Source organism: Paramisgurnus dabryanus, chromosome 5, assembly GCF_030506205.2.
Source record: "Paramisgurnus dabryanus chromosome 5, PD_genome_1.1, whole genome shotgun sequence".
Taxonomy (NCBI): Eukaryota; Metazoa; Chordata; class Actinopteri; order Cypriniformes; family Cobitidae; genus Paramisgurnus; species Paramisgurnus dabryanus.
Window position 1 is genome coordinate 16,115,418 of NC_133341.1, and position 19,194 is coordinate 16,134,611.

Below are 19,194 nucleotides of genomic sequence, written 5' to 3' on the forward strand. Positions count from 1 at the left end.
CAATTGAAAGATGAATAGAAGTTCAGAATGCATCACCTGATTCCTGTACAGTAGACTTCAGATTCAATTCCAGAAATTCTTGGTTGGCAATTTGAATACATTAAAATAATAAGTATATGGCTTTAAACACATTGCGGTGATTTCTGATAATTAAATAATTCATCTGAAGATATATAAGGCATAATAAAACAGTGCAACTTTATTTTTAAAGAAAACTGAAAATATTAGTCACTGTAAAATATAACATTGAAATATTTACTTTTCATAATATTACAAATCACATAACTGGGGATATAAAAGTACAAAATAAACCCAGCAGCACAAACATTCATGAAAATGAAACTATAAACGTGTAACCAGTATACAGGCAGGTAATGACTCATGTCTTGACATTAGTTTCACATGATGAGGTGATAATGACTGTAGAAGATGGCAAAAGATGGTCATCTTGTTGCATCTTATTTGGCATGTTTCTTAAAGATGGATATATATTCCTGCACATCATCAGGAGAGCCCATCACCACAGGAGCCCTCTGGTGAATTGTGTCAGGTTTGATGTCCAGAACATTTATGGCTCCTGTTGTTGCCATACCTCCAGCTTGCTCCATGATGAAGGCCATTGGGTTGCACTCATACAACAGCCGTAGCTAAATCCCAGCCAATACAAAAAAATACAGATTATTAAACCAATAAGATGACTGCATTAAATGCCACTGCATATTGATTTTTTCATAACTCATAAATTCATCATTTATCCTTATCTTAACTATTTGAGGGTGTGTTAATATAATTTCTTTCCTAAATGTTCTCACCTTGCCCTTGGGGCTCTTGACATTAGCAGGGTACAGGAAAATTCCACCATAAACGAGTGTCCTGTGCACATCAGCAACCATGGAACCTACATAGCGCGCTCCATAGGGTGAACTGCCATCCTGCGGGTCAGAGAGAAAAAGTAAACTTGAGTTAAAGGGATAGTTTTTCCAAAAATTTAAATTCTGTCATCATTTACTCACTCTCGTGTTGTTACAAAAATGTATACAAAGCATTGTTCTGATGAAGATATTTTGAGGAATATTTGTACTCATCAGCATCATCATGAGCCCCATTGACTTCATTTATTTACAGTATGTTCAGCTTGGCTTTAGCAGACACCTGGTTTCTGACTGTTTCTTACCTCTGGGAATTTCTTCTTTTGGATATATTCTGTGACATCAGGATAGAAATACTGTGCGTATCCTTCATTGAGACTGTAGATCTTTCCCTTCTTCTTAATCTTCACATCCCGGTCCACAAGTATGAATTCACCGATAGCCTAATGATGGATGAAGAGAAGAGCATTATATTTCTTATTTTTTTCAGAGAAATTGTAATAGTTTAAAGTTATATGAGTTATTTATGACTTACAGGATCAAGCATAAAGCAGTTGACCCCTTGACCTGTTGAAAGAACGAGCATGGTGGCACTGCCATAGAGGGCATAACCAGCGGCAACAAGGTTTCTTCCGCTCCGTAGGGCGTCTTTCTCTGAGGGCTCATCATCAGTGTCCTAGATATCATGTGTGCATATAGGAGCAAAGGACACACATTCCATTAGTCTTCTGATGACTGAAAAGCGATGAGATCTTAATGGGTCCTAAAGACTATACCTTCTTGTAGATTGCAAAAATCGTCCCAATAGAAGCTAAGCAATCAATGTTTGAGGAACCATCCAGAGGGTCAAAGCAAACCACGTATTTGCCCTGGGTGAAGAGCAAAACAAATAAAGTTATTGCATGACACTGTGAACAGCATGTTCACTACACAGTTATTACTGTAATACACAGATTAATGGTATAAATACTACAAATAATTGTAAGAATAAAAGATGCATTACGGTAATAAAATGGAAGTGATCATACACACTTACCCTTTTTTCTGATTCTATAATAATGGCTTTTTCATCTTCCTCAGACACCAAAACACACGATGTGAAAGAAGACTTGATCATGTTAACAACCAGATCATTGGACAGGATATCCAACTTTTTGACCTGGTCACCTGTTACATTTGTGCTACCAGCAATTCCATATCTGAGATAAATAGAGAGAGATTTTTAACAATGATAGAGGCTATCACATGAAATGAGACAGCTTAACTTTTATAACTTTTCTTCTTAGGTAAGAGCCTAGTTTAGATATTGCAGGCTTCTCTGATTGAGAGAAAACTTTGCCCCCTTTTTCAACAACAGGGTCTAATCATTGCATCAGCCTATGCTTTGTTTGCATAGTAGTTGCCCTGACCAGCCAATCACTAAATCAGGAAAAAGCATTTTGAATAAACTTATAACAAAGTTCCAACTGTGTCTGCTGCACATGATATTCTTTATGCATTTTCAAATAAAAATGTAGCATGCAGTGTAAACGATAATTCAGTGCGTGCAATTTACTTCAGATATAGTCAATAACATCTCAGATATTGCAGTCATATTCTCCATAACCTTTAGCTGTTACACTTACTTTTAAATTCAGTAAGCATGGACATAAGACACAGTATGTATATGTAGCTCAACTTATAGAGCACTGCATAGGCAGTGCAAAGGTTGTGGGTTTGTTTCCATGGAAAACACATACTAATAAAATGTACCTTGAATGCACTAAGTTGTTTTAAATAAAAGTGCAAATGCATAAATGTAAAGATATGCATACATTTCTAGATACTCACAAATTGGCAATACCAGCTTTTCTGACAGCAGTAGAAATTGCTTTGATGGCTGTGCACATGGAGTTCAGAAGGGTTGTAAGTTCCCCTGTCCCTTTGGCTTTTCTGCCTTCTTCCAAAACAAACCTGGTAAGGGTCACCACATTGGTATCAAATGCACCCCTGTCTGACATAATGGCTAAATCTTGGAGTTTGCAGCCTTTGAGTTCCTGCAGACGTGTGTCAGAGAGAATATGTTAGAATTTATAGATAATTGACTTTGTCTTTAAAGGGGGTGGGAGGTCAGTTTGGCCAATTGCAGAAAGGGTTAGAAGGGAGGAGGGTTTTTTTGTACATCTGGTGAATTGAGATGAGAGGCTGGCCAAAGTCCATAGAGTTTATCAGAGATTTGACCCTAAGTGTGGTAGAATATACAATATAGTGAGTAACAATAGAGCTGATTGTGTCATTTGTGATTGATTGTTTAACATATGGTTGTATTTAAATTTCAATCTTAAGCCCAAGGCTGATAAATGTCTAATTTAACAAGACAAACCATTTCTAATCAGCCTATGCAACAAATACGATCACTTTTAAAAGTAATATATAACAAAATATTCTACAATATTTTCAACATCCATTGTATATAAACCAATCGATCAACATTTTTGACAAATGATTGATTAAAATCAGTGCATAACAGTCAGCAGAAACTCTTTATGTGTACCGTGATCAACGTGCAATCCAAAGGTTAAAGTCCCTTCACGCAAAATCAAACGTGTATGACGTGCTTGATTTTGCTCAGGTAAATTGAGTGGGTCAAAAGGGCTTTTACACAAATTTAAAACAAACAACACAGTATAATTTAATAGTAATAATAATGTAACAACTGATTAACACCATTAACCTACACTTTTAGGTGCAAATAAAAATCTGAAATTGTAACTTTAACTTTTATTTATAAAGTACAACAACAACATCATAAACAACACAATAATAGTTATAATAATATAACTATTATATTTATATATAATGTGAATAATAATAAACAATATATAATTGTAATAATAAAACAATGCATGTTTTATTTCTAACACATAAATACATAAATTAATAAATAACATTAATAAAGTATTTTTATGGGTATTTCTATTAATAGGTGTAAAAGCTTTTTCAGTATAAAATATTATTGAGACAATAAATAAATAATAACACCGTTAGATGTCAGACGGGTGGATTGCTCCTGTACCTTTAAGAAAGTTACTTCCGGGTTAGAGAGCGCACTGCGCAGCGGACACGAATCACGATACAACCAAAACATTTGTGAGTAGCGCCTAGTGTTGATAGAAACAAAACATCTGTCAGTAATGCAGAGGGTAATTATTTTAGATTTTCAAACTAGGCGTGACTTTTTCAGATTCATATCTTAAACTTATGTTTCCGGTTTCACGCAAAACCCTGATGTAATTTACAAACAGCAACGTTAGAGTAAAGCCAGTCAAAACTGCCTCATGTGATTTCAATCAGTAGCTAGCTAGATTGTAATAATCCAAATCCAGACCAGACCTAATGGCAAATCACAATATCTAAACACTAATAATATCAATATTTAACTTGTGCATGGTTTAAACTTAATGTTCTTTCTGTTAGTTCTATTGTGAATCATTACAGAAAACATTGAACCTAGAAACGTACCCTGCACAAGTTAACTGTACTGAGCCAAAACAAATGCAAGGACACAACGCGTTCGTTTGTTTTAATGCAGCGATCGAAGTGGTTGCGTAGAGAAACCCTTATTTTGACCAGTGGTAAAATAATTTTGCATGGACGAAGCAGTGTCATTACCACATGGTTTGGACCAGGGGTCTCCAATCTGTTTGTGAGCAAGGGCTACCACAATGGTTAAAACAATCTGGATGGCTACTTTTTGATATAATCTACTCATAAAACTTTTGTTCTACTTATTTCATTTTACTTGTTGATACGTTTATCATCGTTTACTGAGACTAATAGAATGTGCTATGGCGGGCACCTCAAAGACTGGGTAGGCCAGGGGTGTCCAAAGTCGGTCCTGGAGGGCCTGTGTCCTGCAGAGTTTAGCCAAAACTTCCCTCAACACACCTGCCTCAAAGTATCTAGTCTGCCTAGTAAGACCTTGATTAGCTGGATCAAGTGTGTTTGATTAGGGTTGGAATAAAACTCTGCAGAGACACCGGCCCTCCAGGAGCAGGAGTGGACACCCCTGGTGTAGGCAACCTGGTGACTGCGGGCACCATGTTGGAGACCACTGGCTTGGACCAATGTTCCTGGGTTTTACAATGTTCAGTATTTTATGGCATTAGACTAACATTGTGCAGCTTTTGTTTTACTAAAAACCTATTACTATATGATTGACAGACATACTAAAGGCTTACATATTTTTCCATTTTTTTGTGGGAAGTAAATCAAATTTATTAATGCACTTTTTTACAGTGTCTCATTGTTTCAAAGCAGGTTTACGTGAAATGCGAAGGAAAGAATGCACAGAGATCAGGAAAATTATTAAATGTATAAGTATAAAGCAGGGCTTTTCAAACCTGTCCTGGAGAACCACTAGTACTGCACAATTTGCATGTCTCCCTCATTAGACACACCTGATTTAAATCTTCAGCTCATTAGTAGAGACTGCAAGACCTGCACTGGGTGTTTAAGGTAACTGAATGAGGTGTGTCACAAAAGGGAAACATGCAAAATGTGTAGTACTAGTGGTCCTCTAGGACAGGTTTGAAAACCCCTGGTATAAAGAATACAATATATAGTATAATTTTGAATTTTATTTTAGTTTTCTTATTGTCCACATTTTTTTTATTGTTCTCGTAGATAGATTTAAATGTACTAAAATAGTACATACATTTGCTGCTCTAAGTCTCTGTAACAGGGTCACATGGACCATATGTATACACAGTAGTGTTGTAGTGAACATACATACCACTTTTTAAATGTCTTGGTCTCGTCTTGGAATCAACCGCATTTTTACTTTGTCTCGTCTCGGTCTCAGACAAAGAGGACTCAGATTTTTTTTTCAAGACCACAACTGATGGCACATCACAAATTTATTTTTTATCATTAATTTTATGCAGTTTATTCAGTTTTGGCATATGATGTTGGCATTGTTTAATTTTCTCCCAATGACAATTTTTCAAATTTTATTACTAAAAACACCTGCATTGTGTTAAAGCAACACTATGTAGTTTTTTTACCTTTAAATTATGTCTCTAAAATTTTTTCAGTGATAGAACAACTTTTAACTGGACAAATTGTACTGTTGCTGCAACCTGAGCAGCCTCCTAGCTGCTACAAGCACACTCTGAAAGTGGCGGTGGAGGGTAGGAAACACAGCCCCGCCCCTCCCCCTGCTTGTAGAAGAGTGTCTGATACAAGGCACTGTTGAGCTTTTCAACCACATGGGGGAGCTGTAAGTCATTTTTACATGGAAACTACATAGTGTTGCTTTAAGTGGATGGCAAGCCATGGAAAGACAGTTCAGAATTAATGGTTAAGTTGATTTCAGCTCTTTAGTGTTTGTTCACTTTTATTTACTTATAGAAAAAGATAAATTCCCACATATCTGCAATGCCTTTGATTATTTTATCAACTTGTCTGATGGCATACACACGCACACCCAAACACATGTTGGTATATGTGGTTTACGGGGACATTTCCATAGACGCAATGCATTTTTTACTGTACAAACTGTTATATTCTATTCGCCTTCCCTACCTCAGTCCCTAACCCCAATATCACAAAAACCTGTTGCCAGTCTTTAATCTATGAAAAACTACCATTTAGTATGTTTTTTTAGCATTTCAGTTAATGTGGACACTTCCTGCACACGCACACACACAGACAAGAAATGCCTAATTATATGCATATTCCACACTTGGTCTCGGCCTGTCTTGCACTTGGTCATAACTTGGTCTCGGTTTAGGTGGTCTTGACTACAACACTAATACACAGTATTCATTATACTCAGTTGTTTATAAAAAAATGTTGGTAATATTCACTTTATGTGCCTGATTTTTTTGTTCGGTTTTGCCAGGATGGCCTCCTTCAACTGGAAGCGTAAGGTGGGGGAAAGAGTTTCCAAGACGACAGTGCAGAAGTTTGAACAGGACTCAGAGCAGGTGGAAGATGATGACACAGAGAAGGAGGGAGTTGATTGGCTGCATGCGATCAAGCGACGGCGAGAGGTGCTGCTGGAGGATTGTGCCGCTAAGAGCAAGAGACTAAAGGATGAGGGCACTTTACTCGCTGAGCAGGGCAGGTAAAGGTTTCTGTGCTTGTTAAATGTACAAGAAATAAATATAGTCCAACACTTGTGACTAAGGGGTGGTTTCCCGGACAGGGATTAGCTTAAGTCAGGGCTAGGCCTTAGTTTAATTAGGAAATATAACTACATGTAGTTTTAACAAACATGCCTTACTAAAAACATTACTTGTGTGCATTTTGAGGCAAAACAAAGGGCACTGATGTACAACCCCAAATCAGAAAAAGTTGGGACACTGTAGAAAGAGTAAAAAAGTAGTGGAATAATTTACAAATCTCATAAACTTATATTTTATTCACAATAGAATATAAATAACATATCAAATGTTGAAAGTGATACATTTTGAAATGTCATGCCAAATATCGCCTCATTTTGGATTTCATTAGAGCTACACATTCTAAAAAAAGTTGGGACAGGTAGCAATAAGAGGCCAGAAAAGTTAAATGTAAATATAAGGAATTTCTACAGTGTCCCAACTTTTTCTGATTTGGGGTTGTATTTTAAGATATGTCAGTGCAACATGTTATCAGTTTGGACAGCTCTTACATTCATTTTAGTCTACGACTAGTCTAATCCCTGTCCGGGAAACCTCCCCAAAAAGGTGTTAAAGTAAAAAATAATAAAGGGCAAACTGTTTTAGATCTTCTACTGGTAAACCAGTGTTATGAATAACACATTAGCATAATTTCTAAAAGCATTTTAAAGAAATCATTGAATCAGGGTTTCCCGCAGCACTTTTCAGTTCGGGTGGCCCACCTAAGCTGGGATACCCTACCACCTTAACTAGGTCGTCCAAAAAAAAATTTGCTGCACAAAAGGCTGTCAAGTGCATCTCGGAGAATAGCGTGGACGCACTTCACACCGCGAGCGGGCACGTGCCACATGACCGAAATGAGAGAAAGACATGGTCCGTCACTGTCTGGAGGATAACTAGCCTGTTCATAAAACATTTAATTAATTAATAATCTAGTATGTGTTCATTTTCTGTCATAGTTTCTTCAAAATTGAGTTTAAATTGAGTGTTTTAAATAAAAATATTTTCATCATGACGCGTACCCTTTGATTGCCCCTTTGATTGCCACGCCCCCGGCCCGCCCACCGGCACAACCCTACCACCTTAACTAACACATTTTAAAGTGGGATTCTATTAGCAATTTGTCCTCCAGAATTATTTGTGAATTGTTTGTTAGGAAATGTGAATTAAATTGATGAAGATTTTTACACGCACACGCACACACACACACACACACACACACACACACACACACACACACACACACACACACACACACACACACACACACACACACACATTCTGGTTTCCATGTTTTGTGGGGACATTACATAGACATAATGCGTTTTATACCGTAAAACTGTATATTTTACCTACCCCATTCCCTAACCCCAACCATCACAGAAACCCTTCTCCTACTTCACATTTTCAAGAAACATCATTTTGTTTGATTTATAAGCTTGTTTCCTCATCAAAATGTCCCCACAAGGTCACATAAATACTGGTATTCCTATATAATTACCAGGTACACACACACACACACACACACACACACACACACACACACACACACACACACACACACACACATGATTCCATAGACGCAATGCATTTTCTTCTGTACAAACTGTATATTTTATTCTCCTAATATATCCCAGTCCCTGACCCCAACATCACAAAACCTGTTGGCAGTCTTTAATCTATAATAAAGTACCATTTAGTATGTTTTTAAGCCGTTCAGAAGTGTCCCCGTAAACCATGTTTCTAGCATAATTAGTAGTGATATCTTGGTTTTGGAAGGCCATAGTTAATGTCTGCTAAGTTATTCAGACATGCTTGTTTTCAAATGTCAAGATACAAAAAGCCATAAATTAGACTTTTTCCCTCTCAACTAAACAGTGTCATGTCTGGCATTATATTACGTATTTGTCCAATAAAATTTGATTCAAGTGCCAGACAGAGTCATTCCAGTAAAGACTGCCATTGTCTTTTACGGTTATTCATCTGTTATTTAAACAGGTCAGTGCTTTGGTTAGCTCCATGACAAAGAAATTATTTTCAATGACAAAAACAGTTTTCAAGAGTGATCGTCCAGTGTGATACTATAGTATCATAACAGCACCATATCATCCAGCAGATGGGGCTGTGGGTTAGCTATGGACTCTACAGTATACTGTATGATGTGTGTTGATGTTGCGACTCGCTTGTATAGACTAGTTTAAGATCAGTGCCTCATTCACCTCCTTACATTATTTATAGTAAACAATAAGGGTAAAACTTTATTTTACAGTAGTGTTTTACATGTACATGCTATGTACTTTGTGTATCTGTGTAATTACCAGATACCGGTCCTAAACCTGAACCTAACCCTGACCCATGCAGTTTACAGTATTTTTTGATAAGTACTCTGTAAAAGAGCAAGTGCAAGTACTGTAAAATAATGTGCAACTAGGATAGACTGAATTGAGACCAGAAAGGAAAGAGGCTTGTAATTTGTCAATATCTGTACGTTTATATCCTGAAAATGACTTTGGATTTCATAAAAAAAAAGCTCTGCACAATCTGCACTGCATAGCTCTAAACGTAAGTTCAGTCCAGTTCAGAGAAGCCGAACATTTTAGCAGGTAAATGGGAATTTCAGTGCGAGATGTGTTTTAGCAGGTCTGTGACAGTTCAACAGAACGTCATGAAGAGAGAGCAGAAACAAAGTAATGCATCCAGCTAAATCTTTTTTTTCTTTAATTGCAATATTTTCTTTGTTGTATGAGTAATTATTTCATTGTTTTATTTGAACTCTCTGTCTTGGAGATTGGCTTTGGTTCTTATATATTAATCCGAATAACAGGTGTCTTTATGTAAATATTAGGGCATGCTTTGAGCTGAGTGAGTGTTAAAGGACTGGAAATGGAGAAATTGAGAGCAAAAAGACTTGTCTGCCATTTACTGGACTTCAATTTCTTATCATTTTACCAAGAAGCACTCCACTTAACGGGAACAATAAGTCAAAATAAGCCACTTATTTTTTCCCACTGTCCAAAGAAAGGCTATAAACGTCATAGCCAGCTATGCTTTCAGAGGATAAAGGAATAGATTCAGTTTACTGGAAGATGCATCAGAGCCAGGGATTAAAGGCAAGTCTTGGTTATTACTACCCTTAACCTGCAAAGTCTTAACAAGTCCATGAAAGGTCAAGGAAGAGTGTCACTATTTAGTTTTACAACCTTTCAGTTCCGATTGCCTTCTCAATACATCTTTGCCCTGCTGTCTCTGTTTTTTCTCTGTTTCTTTGTCCATGAAAGCTTTCATTCCCCTAAGAGATGCAGTCTGAAATGCTTTTTTAATGGCATAATTAAGCTCCACTTTGGCTCTGTGTAATAGCGATCTGCAGGCCACTAGTCTTTTTTAAAGTGATTGCAGGAGAATTCAATATTTTCGTCACACCGGTTTTACAGGGGGAAATAAGAAAATCTCTCCCAAATTTCAACGAAGGTCAGAAAATAATGTTGTCCAATTGAAGTCTCTGGGGCTTTGAACAGCAGGTCATTGGTAGCGTGCATGTTGAATTTATTTATTGCAGAACAAACCAAGTAAATACAGGGCTATTGGCTATAGTGCTTATGTATATTTACCCTTGCGGTTCACACCTGCTTAGGGACAGTTTATCCATTTAATGTTCTTTGGCTGCAGATTTGGACAGGACTGCCTGTTGTTGATGAGTTTAGGTTATTTTGATCATTTGGAGTTTTCAGCAGTCTTGTTTACTAAACCCAGCAAGTAATTGTTCAATGAGTACTGATAACATACTGTATTTTTTAAATGCACCGTAAGTCACTTTAGAGGAAATATTCTGCCAAATGCATAAAATTAAGTGATGAAAAATGGTTTTGTACCACTATTCAATAGTTTGAACCATTCTTATTTTATTGCTATTAAATAATTTGTAGAAGCTTAAAAAGAGATTTGCGATCATTTTTCTTCGCTTTCAGTGGCCTATTTATTAACCAATGACCGCAAAAATAGCACTCTGTTACCAGCCAGGAGTAAAATAGGAGGTCAGGGTTTCTCTAGACGCATCAGTCAGTGAGTGAAAGTGATTTGGTTTGAAAAATAGCTTTTATTTTTCGTGATAAGATTTAAATTGTAAAAATGAGCGAGTTTCAGAATTGCATCAAGTATGTAATTCAAATGTCAACCTCAAAAGCCTCTTGTTACGTAAGCCTCTAAATGTCATTTTTTTCTCCAAATCCCCTTTAACCCTTACGCCCTCACTACAGATTGAGCTATTATAGCTTCAGTTGATGATGATACTCTCGTATACAATGCTCCTAGCGAATGCTTTACATCAGTAAGTGAAAACGCAGCAGCCCTTGAAGAGCTGTGTTGCCCCTGGTGACCCTCATAATCAAGTTTTGGGGAGAATAAGTGGATTGTGATGAGGAAATTACATGGAGCTGGAGGATAGTTGGTTCAAGTCAGCACAATGCACTGGCTGTATGACTGCATTTGAAAGTCGTATTGTTCCTAGGAGGAGTTTAATAAGCTTAAACAAATATGTGTATGTGTGTGTATGTATGTATGTATGTATTTATATGTCTTTACAGTACATCTTTGTTTAAAAAAAAAATAAAAACAGAAATGTATCTTCGGGAATAGAAGGTTTTTTTTATATCTTACCCAGTATACAGTAAAACACCTTTTATTAAGGAGCATGGGAGTTTAGAAAAGGAGAATTTCTCAGCGAATTTTGCTTACTTTGCCGTTTAACCCCAAGACCAATTGCTTACTCTAGTACTGACATAGTCTCCACTCCAGTGTTTTTATATGCTGGGGTTATTTGTTTCTTATTACCAGATCAACATGAGCAAACATGCATGGCTCATTTTAGTGCTAAGCTGAAGTCTGTTTTTACTTCATTGTATATGTTTCATTTGCGCATATAACTTTTCACATGTTTATCTTCCATATGGCACTAGGTGCCATGCATTTTCAGTTTTTATGCAAAAGTGATTCTTGCATCTGCAATTGGATTATGAAGTCAACGTTTTTAGTAAATACACTTTGCAAGCAACAACAGAAAACCGAAGAGACAACAAGAGCACTTTATAAATTCTAAAAACTCAAAAGGGAAGTTTTAATGCATTGTAACAGTGACTCAGTAGTTTGACATTTCTGTGATGTTTTGCTTGTTGTTAGTGCATCATTTCTTATATTAAATCCATCGTTCAAATTTTCTGCACAAATCTATAAAAACATTTATCATGAGGTTGAGGTGGGCTTTTAAATTTGACCAATATCAGATATTGGTCTAAACAGGAACATAACAATCTAATCTTAACCTCACATGCAAAACATCCTTCTGCGGTATAATATAATGTTGTATTTCGTTATTTGAGTAATTTCTTGCCTTTCATTTAATCTACATGTTAACATACCTTTCTATTGGCATTCTCTGTTGTTACTGTGCTCAAAGCAAGGCTAAACTTTTCAGAGTCACATATCTTGTTTTAACTTTATAGATACTCTTATGAAATATTACTCAAGTGCAAGAGTTAAGATCTCACTGCTGTGCATGGGTGTGGGCTATATAGCTGCTTGTGCTCCTATTTTAAGTCTCAGTGCTATATTGCCCAAAAGATCTTAGTGTTATTTATAGCCTGTATTTAATGAAAAATCTAATTTAGGGGTTACATTTATAATACAGTAATAAGGACCTAGATTATGTTCTGATATGATCACAGTTTGTGTAACTTTCAAAGCAGTGGATGTGTTGCATAGTGTGTGAATTCTTCTATCATGTCAGTTGTCACACATAACACTTTTTTACAGCACCACACCCAAACACTTTTCCTATACAAATACAGAACCATGGTTGTTGTATTATTGTTGTTTTATGCTTAAAACAATTCTGAAAAAAAAGGGTGAGATGTCTATATTTTTTTTAACCTTTAATAACTCAGTAGATAATGTTTTGATAAGTGTTTTACAGTTTACAATTCATTACTGTAATGAAAAATGCTGTTTTTTTATTGTCACTTGCCTGAGAGCACTCTCGCACACATGAGCGCACACACGCACACAAACGGAGAGAGAAAAAGGCCTGCACATCACATATATATATATATATATATATATATATATATATATATATATATATATATATATATAATAAAAAGGAGAATTGACGGTGTAAATGGTTTTCTTGTATTTTTACCTATCAAAAACTTAGACAGCATGAGGAGCTCAGACGCTAAAGCCGCTAAACGCCACCTCCAAAAATGAGATAATGATATTTAGCGAATGATCTCGGCACGTATTGTACCGTTATCAAATACGTTCGCTTAATCCTGGCATCAGGCCATTCAGAACCAGTTTGTTGGCAGAATCCATTAAGAGTCTGATAAAAAATGCTAATTTACAAGAAAACTTGTCAGATGCACTTAGAGGGGTTTTAACACAAAACGTATTGTTTATGTTTAAATGTTAAAGTTGATATGATTATTTCAGATGCAAAACCCTCAAGTGCTTCTGATCTTGTAAATTAGCTTTTTACAGGCTCATATGTTTAGGTTCAGTAGGTTCACTTTAATGGCAATGAAAAGGCTAGTCATTTCATTGGTATTCAACAATTTGACTGTCTTTTGCAGCAAAAAAGTGCTTGCAAGGTTATTTTTTACAAAAACCTTTGAACAAGACATAGAAAACATTTGAAAAATCACTGAAAATGCAACTACCCTCTAAGAAAGAATGTGTTCATTTTTGACACTTTGTTTTGTGTTACCCTATTTAACACATTATGTGTCATTTCATGTTGATTTTGTGTTCAAATAAATAAATTAAATGTGTTGTCCTTAACTAGACACAACATTTTTAACACATTCGTTTTAAGAGTGTAGAAACATTGCAAATAATGAAAGTCTAAAAATGGGTCAATATCATTATCTAATTTTTGTCTGAGGTGGTGTTTAGCAGATTTTGCATCCGAGCTCTTTATATATTCATGTGCACGTACGTTTGAAAAGATGACAGGTATATTCAATTCATGACGCCCACCTTCACATACCTACACCCACTTCTTCATGCTTTGTATTTTTTTAACCTTTTCTCAGAATCTTATTGCTTAAGTTACACACCTAGAACATTTTTTGTAAATTCTTTTCGAATTAGTTACTTTGTATTTCCTCCCAGGGTGATTTGATGAATTCCATCGATTGCATGAAAATGATCTGGGACGACAAAAAACATGTTTTATTACTCTGATCAAATGCAATATAAAGACAGGAAGAAGGCATGACGTGAGGAAGCTCGACTGTTTTTATGGGCATCTCAATTAAACAGCTTGTTATATTTACACAACTGATGTGCGACGCTAGTAAACCATCCCACTTTGTAAATTTAAGAGCTGATTATCAAAGAGTATAACCTTCTTTACCACCATATTAACAGTTAATATGTATTGACCTTTGAAACACTGGTATAGTTACACAATGGGTTTCCAAAGATGATAGAATTTTCTAATGGTTTGTTCAAGAATACAATGCATCTGTAATTTCTTAAAGGGCACCTATTTCATTGCTAAAAACAATGTTATTTTGTGTATTTGGTATAATACAATGTGTTCATGTGGTTTATGGTAAATATTCCACATACCATACATTTTTGTAGCTCCAGATATACTGCTTTACTCAAACACTGATTTTGTACAAAGCTCATCAATCTGAAAACCGCTGTGTCCCTTATTGGCCAGCTAATCTGTACGTTGTGATTGGCCTGAATACCTTTGATGTCAGCCGAAAATGTGACGCTCCTTAACATGTTTGAAAGATTCGCTCGCAAGGCTAACTGGAGTTAAGGGCTCGTTTTAGTTGTGCGTAGGTCCTACGGCATAGCCGCGATGGTGTAGGTTCCGCGTTGGTTTTTTTCATTTATACTTATGTGTAGTCGTCCACGGCGACGTGCAAACACGCGCAGGCCGCTGGTAGGCAGTATCCACCCATGTAACCACAGTAGCAGCGCGACCGTCAAAGAAGAAGCAGCTTGGCAAATTAACGCACAAACGAAGAAGAAACAGCAACCTTATGTATGATTTGAGAAGACCAGCAGTGATTGAAGTAAATAAACAGCGACTTTTGTTGCATGACTTAAATCACTCCTCAACTTGGCCATTCTTTGTTTTCACCGTCGCAAACTGAAATACCTATGATGCAGTTTTTTTACCTAATGGGAGGGGTCCTGGTGGACCAATCACAGCGCTTGCGGTCCACGTAGAACTGACACGCTTTTAAAATTTTTGCGAGTTTCACGTCAGGCTACGCAGAGCTACGCACAGGCTACGGATAGCCTACGTCGTAGCTACGCCATAGAACTTATGCACAACTATAAATCGGGCTTTAATTTACAGGCTGTGAGTCCGAAGTGGGAGGAATTATGATAATGTCGGTCTTGTCCACGTCAACAGGTGCAGAAATAAATTGTTGCCTACAATCCGTTTGTTTGTTGTAGTCCAATAAAAGAGATTTACATTGGAAACGATAACTTGTGTCATTGTTTACTTTAGGGTTTGTACATTTTGCATATCGTTTACATGTACTAATACACACTTACACACCAAAGGAAATAAAAAAATGTGAATCAGACCATAGTTGCTTTTTAACCAGTTACCAAATAACCTGCAAAAACCTTTCATGCACGGCAACATACTTAGGAAATGATGTTCAGGTTTTTTCTCTCAAAAAACTGGTTCTAACATTTACTGGCAAAATGTCCACATCAGATTAGAATTATGCAAACAGTTAAAGCATGTTCTAGTATCAAATAACACTTGCTTTGACTCCACTTTAGTCCTTAAGGTTTATCAGACCATCTGCTCAGGTGACATTTTCACACCAGAATATTTATTTGCATTCTAACAAACATACTTTTTGTGTGTGTAAATGCCTGCAATACGTAGCTAAAGGTCATGTTATTTTTTAATCGGACTGGATCATTTTTCATTCAAATATGTTCTGATCGTAGTTTTTCTTTGAATAATGGTTGTAGTCTCAATAACTTTTTAATGAGCTTTTGATGAGCTTTTAAAATGTTTATTTATACTTATACTCTTTAACCAGTTTGCTTTTTCTGGAGGGCAGGATAACAAGAGCATGCTGTGACACATGCAGAATGCTGACAAATGTTTCGTTTTTACCCCATACATTACATACCATTCACAGGGAAAATGGTGCAGAATTGTATATTTTCCGTTTGTATGAGCAAGCGTCTAAAGTAAAGATCAGCATGTGTGTGCATATGTACATGTGAAGGCTCGTGAACTCTTTATTTTCAAATCATGTTTTGCTTTTTAAACAGGGAAGCAAATGTTTGTTTACTAGGTATGTTTGTCTTGTAGTTTTGTCTTAGCCCAGCTTAATAAGTCATTCAAAATATTTGATATGTGTAATCATTGGTGGAACTAATGTTTAGGATCATTTCTATTTTTACTATATGCATTTATTCTACTGTTTCAGTGGCAACAACATAAACAAACGGCTTTTGTGGCCCAAGCTTAACCTTTGGAGACTGACTTCTGCAGAATCAATATCGGCAAATTCCCTCTAGTGCAGCTTATTTCTGATAACAAGCTAAATAAATAACAAGTAAATTACCTTAGTTCAAATAGTAGCTAAAGCATTGCAACTACGACACTGAGTTAATGTAGGGCTGTGACGATGCATCGCGTTCCCCATTAAAAATACCTGTCTGAAATCGATTCTGAATCCTAAGGTTCTGATTCTGTGTTTCATGCAGCTTGTGTTCGGCTCTGTGATCAGAAGGAAGTCCTTATCAATCTAAAATCACTATGAGTTTGAGTCGTTTATAACGTGCATTTAAAAAAGCAACACCGGTCAAACACAATCAATCAAATCATTCTTTATTATCATGAAAATACCTGAAACAATCTAGCATCTAGACATTTACTGAAATAGCGTTTGTAATGGTACTTCTTCTGTGGCACAAATGGCGTTTCTGCACGAGCGCGCCCTCTGGCTTTTGGATGTGCCGGCATTTAACCGTAATTCATTAAAATTCAAATAAGAAAACGCGCATTTGCACGATTTATCCTTACAGCCCTATTAATATATAAAATGAATGTATACAATGTTAGCTACAAATCCTTGAATTCTGCCGCACTTCTCTTCACACAGTGATCCAATGCTCACCATCTTCACGAAACTGAAACTTTTAATTTTCGTCAAAGGTATTTGTTCCAGAGGTCAGTTTAGCCACTAGCCAGACCAATAAGCAAACATAAACCAGAAGTTAACAATGAAACCGTTTGGATCAGAGCGTGTTAAATGCATAGATTCAAATGTAAATTTAAATATTTCCGTTAGTACAAAGTATTATCTTTACATTCTTATTATCACTTACATCGCTTTTTCCAGGCATTGTGTTGGTCTCAGAGGTGAGATTTATAGGTCAGGTGTGTACATGTATTTTTGCTATGTGTATTTAAACATCCTGTATGTGCTATGTCTATATGAGCTTTGGATTCTGTGTTTGTGTGTTAGGAACTGGGAGGCTTTGAAGAAGTGGGATGAAGCGCTTCAGCTCACACCAGACGACGCTGTGCTGTATGAGATGAAGTCACAGGTGAGATGAAGTCACAGTTCAGTTCACATTCATTATATATTGTGTTGATCTTAATGTGAGTGATTTACAGCTTGAGTTTGCAATAGTGGAATGTACCGATCATGCAGACACACACGCACACACAGTCTGACATGCGCTTTCAGTTCTCTTCTTTTTCTCTGCCTGTTTTCATTTCCTCCTCCCAAAGTTCAACTCCCCATACACGCTCCTTATCTGTGGTCTTTATAACAGAACGTTTTGACATCTAGGGTTTTTTTTCCCGATACTCTCTCTTCACATATCCCTCAGGCTTGTACTGCACAAACATAGCGTACTGTACCGTGAGAACACTATGGACTTAATGTAAGTCTCATTTGCTCTGGAAGGAATCATTTTTCCCATGGCCCTCTACAAATGTTAGTTATTGCATCATCAACATAAATTAATGAAGCCTGTGTTTAGCAGGTGCTTCCTTGTGTCTTGTCTTGATGTAAGAAATGCCATCTAGGGTTTAATTGACTTGCTTTAGGGTACAGTGCTGATGGTAAGACTGTTAAGGAATGAATACACCGGTTCATGAGTCAGGTTTACTTGAAATTGGTTTACAGCCTAAATTAAAACAATAATAGTGATGCTATAATTAGGTTGCAGTAGGTGACATTAAAATTAGTCATAGCCAGGATTTCTTTTATGACTGTGTGACACATCATTGATAGAAAATCTTTCTTAATAACAGCAGATGGATGTTTAAAATTTGTTGGCGAATGAGCTACTCAACCAGTTATACCAGTTTCAAAGCGCCAGCTCATTTATGAAGGTTACATTTTATTAAATTGAGATTTATACCCCATCTGAAATGTTGATGTGTGGTTTGTTAGGGGACAGTGGGACAGTATTTGGCTGAGATACAACTATATGAAAACCTGGAATCTGAGGGGGCAAAAACATGAACATATTGAGAAAATCACCTTGTAATAGCCAATAGGGGTGCACAGATATATTGACCGTTGATGCGAGAAGCATAGTGAATTACGGTGAAATGCCGCTACGTTCAAAAGCCAAGAGGCGTTCTCATGCTGAAACTCAATATGCGCTGTAGACGAAGAACTTAAGGATATATTTATATTGCTGTTCTTCAAACCTTTTCAGGTATTTTCATGATAATAAAGAATATGTATAATGATTTTGTTTGACGAGTGTTGCTTTTTTAAATGCATGTTATGAACGACTTAAACTAACAGTGATTTCAGATCAATAAGGACTATTGCTGATCAAAAGTCGTAGTACATGAAATAGCTGTGAATAATATCGGCTGTGCGATTCAGAATAGTTATCGGCCACGTATTATTAGTGTATATCGGCATTTATTGGTGCACCCCTAATTAGGGATGCACCGATACTGGTATCGGGTATCGGCCTCGATACCACATTTTCTAAAGTACTCATACTCGTTAAAAGTCCCCCGATACCTGGAATCGATACCAAGGTCTGAGAAATGTCTATGTTTGAGCGGCGTGTAAGGGGTTAAAGCCTCTTGTGTTGTCCAAAGAGGCAGAGTTTACAACAAACCGGAAAACTAGTCCTTTGTTTTT

General features: G+C 36.6%; 2 protein-coding genes across 5 annotated transcripts in view; one reads left to right on the plus strand and one right to left on the minus strand.

Annotated features, from left to right (window-relative positions):
* Positions 1-174: 174 nt before the first annotated feature.
* Positions 175-2,924, minus strand: fbp1b (fructose-1,6-bisphosphatase 1b). Of its 2 annotated transcripts, none has more exons than XM_073814656.1 (7): positions 2,700-2,924; positions 1,906-2,068; positions 1,646-1,738; positions 1,405-1,545; positions 1,175-1,312; positions 813-935; positions 175-647 (listed from the first exon to the last, which is right to left on the minus strand). In XM_073814656.1, the coding sequence occupies exons 1-7, from the start codon at positions 2,867-2,869 to the stop codon at positions 459-461; spliced, it is 1,017 nt and encodes a 338-aa protein (XP_073670757.1). In that variant the 5' UTR covers positions 2,870-2,924; the 3' UTR covers positions 175-458. The 2 variants fall into 2 exon arrangements, with proteins under 2 accessions (XP_073670757.1, XP_065122993.1); XM_065266921.2 differs by having other exon boundaries at positions 813-932; positions 2,700-2,923.
* Positions 2,925-3,940: 1,016 nt separating this feature from the next.
* The window catches only part of ttc33 (tetratricopeptide repeat domain 33), a 31,254-nt gene continuing 16,000 nt past the window's right edge, over positions 3,941-19,194 (plus strand). Inside the window, exons 1-3 of one of the 3 annotated variants that reach the window (XM_065293490.2) lie at positions 3,941-3,998; positions 6,754-6,978; positions 17,542-17,623. In XM_065293490.2, coding sequence (XP_065149562.2) covers positions 6,755-6,978; positions 17,542-17,623 — 306 coding nt within the window. In that variant the 5' untranslated portion in view covers positions 3,941-3,998; position 6,754. Of the gene's footprint in view, positions 4,139-6,753; positions 6,979-17,541; positions 17,624-19,194 lie in introns of all 3 variants that reach the window. The other 2 variants (XM_065293491.2, XM_065293489.2) reach the window with 2 other exon arrangements.